Here is a 10,206-nt window from a genome sequence, read left to right as displayed (position 1 = left end):
GACTCTTACCCGAATATCATAATTTAAATCATAAACTATCAATCTCCTTAGCCTTCTCTCCAACACATTTAGTTTCTTGAATGCATAAAATATTTATCTTCTTATGAATCATAACATATGTTAATTATGTTAATTTTTCTGTAAGTGAACCTATATTTCAAATTCATATCTTAATTTTAGTTTCTTGGACTAACTTATTTGCCCAAATCCATCCTTGATATGAGAATCCTTGCCTATTTACCACTGCACCAGGGGCCAGTGCAGCGGCCCTTGCACACTTGTCGCTGTATTCAAGCCATTTAGTGTATTGCTTCCAGGATATGCCCTAGCATTAACACTAAATAAATAAAAAATACATATTAAAATAATAAAATGATAATATATAAACATAATTTATATAAATTTTATCACAATTTTAATTTTTTTAATGAATATTCATCATCCTTTAGACCTTGATAAATACTGCTCAATCAATTTACAATGAATAATATCATCAGCACATCCCCCATACCATTAAACCATAGATCTTCAATTTGCATTTGTGAATTCAAAAATTTTCAACTAGTTGAGCTTTACATCATGTCACAAGTGCACCAAAGTTAGTCTAATTAAGCACATTATCTTCATGGTTGCTAATAATTAATCATCGTAAGGTAGAAGCAGCATAAATAATTTACTGCAATTTTTCACAGGCATATTTTTCATCATTTATAGTTTTGCTATTTCAATCCCACATGTAATAGCAATTCCAGTTCCTTCAATGTAATTTTAATTTTTGACCAAGGAAGCAGGCATCTTGAGTTTCAGACAACTTTTTTGCTGCTATATACTAAAAAAACTACTTTAAAAAACAATAAAAAATCAATCTCAAATGGTACCTTAGTGGCAAGAAAAATTATTCTATGTGGACACCAAACAGGATCCGGCGATTAACAGAATGTGCTAGTTACTTTTTTATTCGATACTGCTGCTCGGTACTGCTATGTACCAGGTGATATGACGCGTTCTGATTGATCTTTGAATTGTCTCGTATCCGCACAGAATAATTTCTCTACTGACAGAGCATTACAGCAAAAGAAGAGTTTCTTCTGGTTTGCTCATTCTAGTGACCTGAAATCTAAACGAAACCTTTTAAAAATGAAACATACAGTTCTAATTTTTCTTTTGTAATATACAGAAATATTTCTTTTCAGCACAATATTTTCTTTAAAAGTTTCCCCTTTCTCTCTAAATACATCATCAAAGCTTAAGAATGATTTCCTCCAGGTCTTTGCTTTCTTTTGTAATATACAGAAATATATCGGAAGATTTCTGATTCATCTAACAGTATTTGCTGCTTCATGCATGGTGTTTCTTTCAGCACCCACCACTTGCAGGCTCAATTGAACTGAGAAGACCATTTCCTCTCAGCTGCATACAGTGCTCCTCTGCATCAGCTTGTGCGCAAACGATTACGACCGACAAACCATTGTAGTGTGCCTCTTGCATGACATTGACTGCAGTGTCGAGTGTCATTCCTGGAATGACCTTCATAAGCACCTGGACGACATATTCGCGCTTGTTGAAATTGTCGTTGTGAAGTATTACGCGATACGGTGGGGCTATTTTCCTGGATTTTCTGCAGAAAAGAGAAGCCAGGTTGTGCTTAGTTTTCTTGTTATGCCAAGATACTAACAGCAGGGGAATATAATTTGTATGTACCAGAAAAGCACTCTTAGCGGCGTGATTAATGGAGATTGCGAGTTTCTAATCCTGTAAGTCCTAGTTTTCAATTTTATAATCATCTAAAGAATGGATGGCTTGTTCTAAAGTGAGCAAAGCTGCTTAGAGTGAATGTAGGAATAAATGATTTTTTTACTTATTTCAACCATAAGGACAACACATTATTTCAGATAGAGTCTATGCTTAAAAGTGTTTCCATTCTTTATATAAGACTAGCATTTACCTACTAGAAAAAAAAAAAAAGAATAAAACAAGTCAAAGTGATTCAAAGTTTTTCTTCATGAGTGCTATTTAATGAGAAAATATTATTGAAATTTAAAAAGTAATTTCTATAAAACTACAATATTTTTCGAGAAAAAACTACGGAACTACACCACATTTAAGCATAAACTACGGAATTGAGGTCTGAGGCACTGGTACAACCGGATTGATCGACAAAATCAGATTCCACACAAAACTAACAATTAGTGTTATTGAGTGACATAACATGATAGAGACTTGAAATTAAATTTTATAAAACTGTAATTAGTGTTTGTAGTATAGTTCTGAGAGTTTGATGATAAAGTTATTATTGATAAACAAATTAGGTAAGGCAAAAATAAGAATCCTAAAATAAATGTGAGATAAAATCATGAATGATGGGTTGAGAAATTCATTACATTAAAGGGTCAACAAGAATTGCATATATTGAAGATAGAATAGACATGGGATTTGGGCATTAACAAAGAAGGATAGAAGATACATCAATAAGACTTGGGAAAAATTAATATCAAATGATTAATTGATAGACTAAGTGATGCAGCACATGAATGAGAGTTAATGGAATATAAGAAGAATGTAACATATTGGCATCACTAAATGAATGGCTCCTCTATAAGTGTTGCATGATCACAATATTTTTTGTATTTTCATGCAATGCAGTACATGAATGAGAGTTAATAGAAGATAAGAAGAAATGTAATATATTGGTATCGCTAAATGGATGGCTCCTCTATACGTTTTGCATGATCTCAATATTTTTTACATTTCAGTTCTTTAACTTTTACATGGTCATATTATTTCTCTTTCATTTTTAATGTGTTAAAGTTGTAAGTATGGAAAAATAAATAATGGTTGTGTATGTTGGGACAAATTTTCACCATCTTGCATGATAATTTAATATTATCATCCACTCTTAATTGGATGGCATTCCCTCAGGTACAAATGACATTTAGAGTAAGCTATGCATGGCCATGGAGGTGAGAGTATAATGAAGTAACTTCTACATGAAGATTTGGAATGGTTTTGAGCTAAATTCTCCTTGAAGATTTGAAATGGATATAAAGCAACTTCTCTATTAGAGGATAAAAGAAGAGGAGGAAGACATTTTATATTCAATGTTTCATGTAATTATATGGTTGATCACAGACATTCATATATATATATATATATATATATATATATATATATATGTTTTTAGTTGACCCTTGGTATTCCTATATCTTTTCATATTCTTCATGATGTATAAGCCTATAAATATTCATTGAAAGCTAGGTTCTAAATATCATATTTTAAATACAAAGTGAGATTACTCTCTTTTTCAAACTTAGCCTTATGACTGAATTGAACTCTCTTTCTTTGGCAAAGTTGAGAGTGATACCCTTTCTTTGTTGAGGAGAAAGATGATTATCTAGTTACTATTTTGTTTTACTGGTTTCTTTTATCCATTCTAGTGAATTATCTCTTCCTTTGTTTTACTAGATTTCTTTTACCCATTCTCATCCTCACATTCCAATTAAAGTGTTATGAAGCTTCTATCTAATTCCCATCACTTCTCCCCCCTTAATCTTCTCAAGTTAAGCCAAATAGTCAAAATATGTCTCAATCCAACTTGTCTTTTTTTAACTCCACATACCAAAACTTACACATTATAGCCCAAACCAACTATTGTATCCTCTTTCTAACATCCTAAGCAATCCATTGTTTACCTAAACCCATCATATCTCCATCCATAAACTTCCCCAAAAAACAAGCCTAAATTCTACGACCTATGAGGGTCTTTGTGTATGTGCATCAAGCAATACTAGTCCACCACTTCCACTTTAATATTATAGCTCCCTTCATTCTTTGTCAAGTTAATATGGTTAGAAATTGTGAAGAATTGAAAAAAATAAGCTTAAGGGGGGTTTATTGAGGGGGATTAAGGATTCATAAAGCTAACTCCAAATAGTTAATGATAAAAGATGGCCTTGAAAATAAATAACTTAATAAAATATTAATATTCAAGAAATGAAAAAGATATTAAAAAAACATAATAAAATAAAGGGGTAATAAAACTCATGCATGTACAAGGTAATCACCTCTCCCGGAATTGTTCAAATCTCACAATCATTGATCAAAATACTAGAATAGAAGAATAAGTCTCCATATTTAGAATAGGAATTTTGCCATGCCATAAACTATCTCAAACGACTACAATTCTCATATTTATAGATTAAAAACTAACAAACAGCTAACAAATTTTAAAAAAATTTATGTCATTAAATAGAATAATCTTATATAAATAATGTAGTCCAAAGAGCAAAAAATAACTCTAATATCCATGATAAAATAATATTTTAGAATTTATATCCACATTAATTTTCCATGCTACAAAACACACAAATCTAGAGAATAAAGCTGATAATAACCTGAAATTAGCATCAAACTCCATCAACTATAAATGATAATAAATCAAATAAATGTGACACTACACCCAAAATAAACATCATGCTCTATCATCAAATAGCGGATCCTACATCCAACAAATTAAAATATGACAATACTACTAGGGGTGTCAATTTTGGATCACGGGTGGGTTCGGGTCGAACCCCGAACAGACCCGACACTATTCAAGTTCAGGTCAACCCGACCCGTTTTTGCAAACGGGTCGATTTTCCGGATCCGAACTCGACCCGCTTCAGGTTCAGGTCAACTCGACCCGACCCGCTTCGGATTCAGGTCAACCCGACCCGACCCGCTTCGGGTTAGGTCCTCCGGCATTTTCCACACCGCCGCACGCGATTCGGTCCTCTGGCTATCCGGCAGCAAGACACGACAGCGACCGTGGCGGGGCAATGCGGCGAGCAATGCAGGGTAGCGGGTAGATGGCGATGTAAGCAGCCATTTTCCGGGCCATTCTCGGGTCATTCCCGAGTTTTCGGGTCAACCCGAACCCGACCCGGTTTTGCAAACGGGTCGGTTTTCCGAACCCGAACCCGACCCGCTTCAGGTTCGGGTCAACCCAAACCCAAAATTTTTAGGTCGGGTTTGGGTTGGGTCCAATATGGACAGGTCAAAATACTACAACAACAACAACAAGCCTTTATTCCACTACGTGGGGTCGGCTACATAAATATTTTTTCTCCATTATGTTATGTTATGAGTCAAATTCTCATTTAAATCTAATAAAGAAAGGTCATTATACTTTTAAGGTCTACTTTTATCTTTCTTAACATAGGCCAAATTCTAATACATCTACTGTCCTAACAGAGTCATCGGAAGGCCGCAATTTTACATTGACCAAACCATCTAATGTGACTCTCTCTAATCTTATCTATCACTAGAGCTACTCCAACCTTTTCAAGGATATGCTCATTTCGTATCCTGTCTCTAAGAGTAAATCCAATCATCCACCCGAGCATCCTCATCTCAGCAACATTTAACGTAAAATTATGCTTCTCTTTTAATGGCCAACATTCCATGTCATAAAGCATTACAGGTCTCATCACCATGTTTTCTATCACACAACAAACCAGAAGCATTCCTCCACTTGTACCATCCAGCTTGAATTCTACTAATAATATTCTCATCTATTTCACCATCACTTTGAACAATAGACCCAATATATCTAAAATGAGTACAGTTATTAATGACTTGATCGATCAAAGTCACAAACCCAACATTAGATCTATTACTACTAAAATGACACTCCAAGTATTCGGTTTTAGATTTACTCAAACGAAATCCTTTAGGCTCTAAGGTTGACCTCCATAATTCGAGTTTACCTTCAACTCCTCTAATCTTATAAACAAGAAGACTATCATCAGCAAAAAGCATACACCAAAGTACAACCTCTTGCAAATGTCTAGTGAGAACATCAATGACTATAGCAAAAAGATAAGGGCTTAAGGCTGACCCTTGATGTAATCCAACAGAAATACGAAAATACTTGGTCAAACCACCTTGTGTTTGAACACAAGTAACAGCTCCTGCATACATATCCCTAGTGACTTGAATATAAGCATTATTAACCCCTTTCTTTTCTAGAACTCTCCATAGCACTTCTCTTGGAACTTTATCACAATTGCTTTCTCTAAATGAAAAAATATCATATGTAGATCATCCTTTTTCTCTCTAAACTTTTCCATCAACCCTCTCAATAAATGAATAGCTTCCATAGTAGACCTGCCAGCCATGAATCCAAATTGATTTTGAAAAATATTAGTATCACGTCATAACCTATGTTCCATAACTCTCTCCCAAAATTTTAAAGTATGATACATCAACTTAATTCCTCTATAATTCGCATAATCTTGTACATCACATTTATTCTTAAAAATAGGAATCAACACACTCATTCTTCATTCATCTGACATCTTTTAAGTCTTCAAAATAATATTAAAAAGTTTAGTAAGACAAAAAATTCCTTCATCTCCTAAGCATTTTCCACACCTCTATTGGAATATCATTAGGTCTACTAGTTTTTTCACACTTCATTTTCTTTAAAGCCCCTTTTAACTTCAGTTTTACTAATACACCGATAAAAATAAAATTCTCTAATTTCATTTAGAGTGCTAAGGTCACTAAAGTCAATCGTATTCTTACAATCTTTATTACTAAAAAAACACTTTTTGATATTCATCCTTAATGCAATTCGCTTGAACAAAATCTTTACTACTTCTCTCTCTTTGTTTGGCTAACTTATACATATATCTTTTGTCATCTTTAGACTCTAATATATTATATAAATCATTAAAAACTAAAATCTTTGCATTGCATATTATTTTCTTAGACACCATATGAGCCTCTTTATATATTTCTCAATTTTCAGAGTTTTTACATATAAACTAATTATTATAATAAAGCTTTTTTTTTGCATATTTTGATTCCACTACCAACTATTTTTATTATTAGGAGTTTTACCTTTTGAAACTCCAAATACATCATTTACAATATTCTTTAATATTACTAGCTACTTTATCCCACATAACATTCGCTTCCTTAAGCACAAACAAAATCATACGACCTCGAATCTTACTTTTAAAAATATTTTTGTCAGTGTTCATTAAATGCCCCCATTTCATCTTAGAATAATATTTTATTATATTTTTCATATTCTACCACTTCATCTTAAAGTTCAAAACTAATAAGCGATGTCAGGTATATAATTTTCATACGGAATAACTTTACAATATTTGAAATCTAAATGATCTATTTTTCTTATAAGAAATAATCAATCTGAGTTTTACTATATCCATTCTTATAAGTGATGATATGCTCATTTATTTTCTTAAATAAGATATTAACAATTACAAAATCATAAGCTAGAGCAATATCTAATATAGTCTTACTACATTCATTAATCGCTCCTAAGGGTGTAATCGAGTCAAGTCGAGTCGAGTTTAGGCCTTATCGAGCTCAAGCTCGTCCCACTGTAAACGAGCTCGAGCATATGCGGGATTTTTAAAACTTATGCGGTATTTTTAAAACTTAAGCGAGATTTTTAAAACTTAGTCAAAATTTAGAAAAATATGAAATATTTAATATTTAAATAAAACTTAGGTGGTTATTATTATTATGTTTTAAATATTTAAATTTAATAAATAATATAAAATTACTTTAAAAATATTAAAATTTATTCAAGCCGGCTCGCAAGCTCAAGAGCCAAGCCAGTTCAAGCTCGAACTCGAGCTTGTTTACTAAATGAACTCGAAGATTCGTGAGCTTGATAAGCTCGGCTCGCGAGCCCATAAACGAATCGAGCTAGAGTCGGCTCAGCTCACTTACACCCCTAGTCACCCCAAACTCATAACCACTATAAATACTTTTAAAATCTTCTACCTCTCTACCAACATGTCTATTTAAATCTCCTCCAATAAAAACTCTTTTTTTAAGTGATATCATTTGAATTAATTCTTTTAAGTCGTTCTAAAATTTTAATTTTAAATACGTATCCAAACCTACTTGAAGAACATAAACACTTATAATATAAATAGTCTTAGCATCAATAATAATCTTTAAAGTAATAATTCTATCTCCAATTCTATCAAATTTTATAACATTATCCTTCAAACTCTTATCTATAATCATACATACAACATTTCTAGTACGACTTCTACCAGAATGCCGAAGTTTAAATCATAAACTATTAATCTTCTTAGCCTTCTCTTTAACCTATTTAGTTTTCTGAATGCATAAAATATTTATCTTTCTATGAATCATAACATCAATTAATTTCATTAATTTATCGGTAAGAGAACCCATGTTCCAAAATCCTATCCTAACTCTAGTGCATTGAAGGAAAATTGACGAGTACTTCTGATGAACCGGTCCATCCCTCTGAACCCGTGCGGGTCTACAGAAGGAGAAGGGGAGACGGGCGAACCTGTTGGGAGCAAGGAGAAGCCATGGTGGGCCCCATAGGCCCACCTATGTGATAATGGGCATCATGGGGGGGAGGTACATGGTTGTTTTGGAGGAGGTTACATGGTTGTTAAGGAGGTTACATGGTTGTTGAGGAGGTTACATGGTTGTTGAGGAGGTTATATGGTTGTTTTGGAGGGGTAATTTAGGGAGGTGGGATGAATTTGGGATGGTATTAAGGGGGCAATTAGGGTTCAGTTTTTTCTTCATGCTGATTGAAACTTTTCTATTGTTTTCTTTTTGCTTTTTCTAGAGTTTGTATTGGGAGACATTGTCCTTCTCGAATTGGACAAACGTATCTTATTTTCTCTTGAATTTTAATATAATTGTTTTTCTGTTCTTCATCCCATTTCTCTTGTGATTGCTTTTCTTTGGATTTGGTGGATAAATTCTCTTCATTTGAGGGGAATTAGAGCAAAATCGATATTGAGAAACCCTATGGCGTATCAATTTGGTATCAGAGCACTCGATCCTAGACGGCATAGCATCGAAGAATGTAGAAGTTTTGGAGGGAGAGATGGGCCAATTGAAGGAGGAAGTGGGTGAGAAATTTCCGTCGTTTGGAGGAAAAATTCTCAACCCTAGAGGAGAGATTTGGGGGAATGGAAGAGATGATCCGTAAATTAGTAGAAGTCCAAGTAGTTCAAATCAAATCCTACGGAAAAAAAGAAATCACCGGTGTCGAATCCTAACCCTAATTTTCCAATTAGGGAAGAAGGAGTGATCCAAATTGAAGATGGCGTGCAAGGGCAATGGTCAAAAGAAGGGGGAGAAGGATCTGGAGTGGGCGGCCCTTGGGGGATGATCGGCGGCCAAGGGGGCCGGCCATACATGGGCTCGATGGGCCACCACGGCACACGTGAAGGATGGCCGAATCATGTAGGGGGATTTCCGGAAAGGAACCGTGCCACGTGGGAGCAAGGGGGACACACGATGCACATGGGCTATGGAGGAAGAAGGGAAGACTACGACATAGGCTATGGAGAGCCAAGAGAACCACCATGGAGGGGGAATCAAAATCCTTATCTTGGGGAGAGGAGGGGAAGACTCCAAGGAGAGGGATTTTCTCATGGAACATGGGGAGATGGAAGAACCTTCAACCGAGCCGACAACCACATGAGGAAATTGAATATTCCTATTTTTGAAGGAGAATATGCTTATGGGTGGATCTACAGGGTGGAGCGCTATTTTGCGGTAAATGGCTTCACAGAAGAGGAGAAATTGATGGCGGTTCCGATATGTTTGGAGGGGAAGTCATTGGCCTGGTTCCAATGGCTTGAAGGAAGACAACATATTAGGAGTTGGGAGGAGTTCAAAGACCTACTTCATAGATTCCGGGTGTCCAGCGAGGGTACACACTATGAGCAGTTTGTGGCTCTAGTACAGGAGGGCACAGTGGCAGAGTATCGGGAGCGCTTTGAGCTACTCTCAGGCCGATTGAGAGGGATTCCAAATGACCTTTTGGAGGGGAATTTCATGAAGGGGTTGAAGCCCCACATCAGAGCAGCCAGAGCGCTTTGAGCTACTCTCAGGCCGATTGAGAGGGATTCCAAATGACCTTTTGGAGGGGAATTTCATGAAGGGGTTGAAGCCCCACATCAGAGCAGCCATCAGAGTAGTTGATCCAAATGGTTTAGTGAAGATCATGGAGACTGCACAACTTATAGAGGACAAGCTGAAGGTGGAGCCATTGAGGAGATCAGGGGTGTCTTACCCCACTTACCGACCACCACTCATGATTGGAGGCCCAAGGGCGACTACCATCCTTCCTCCTAGGGAGATAGCCAAGGAGAAACCCACTACGGCAGTGAACCAAGGAGG

At 35.5% G+C, this 10,206-nt stretch overlaps 1 protein-coding gene across 1 annotated transcript in view; it reads right to left on the bottom strand.

Moving 5' to 3' along the window:
- Positions 1-929: 929 nt before the first annotated feature.
- The window catches only part of LOC110096316 (ATP-dependent Clp protease adapter protein CLPS1, chloroplastic), a 36,088-nt gene continuing 26,811 nt past the window's right edge, over positions 930-10,206 (bottom strand). Inside the window, exon 3 of the mRNA XM_020822195.2 lies at positions 930-1,618. Within this exon, the coding sequence (XP_020677854.1) occupies positions 1,357-1,618 (262 nt within the window). The 3' untranslated portion in view covers positions 930-1,356. The remainder of the gene's footprint in view (positions 1,619-10,206) is intronic.

The sequence above is a fragment of the Dendrobium catenatum genome, unplaced genomic scaffold, assembly GCF_001605985.2.
Source record: "Dendrobium catenatum unplaced genomic scaffold, ASM160598v2 fragScaff_scaffold_621, whole genome shotgun sequence".
NCBI lineage: Eukaryota > Viridiplantae > Streptophyta > Magnoliopsida > Asparagales > Orchidaceae > Dendrobium > Dendrobium catenatum.
This window is presented reverse-complemented; position numbering and strand designations above follow the sequence as displayed.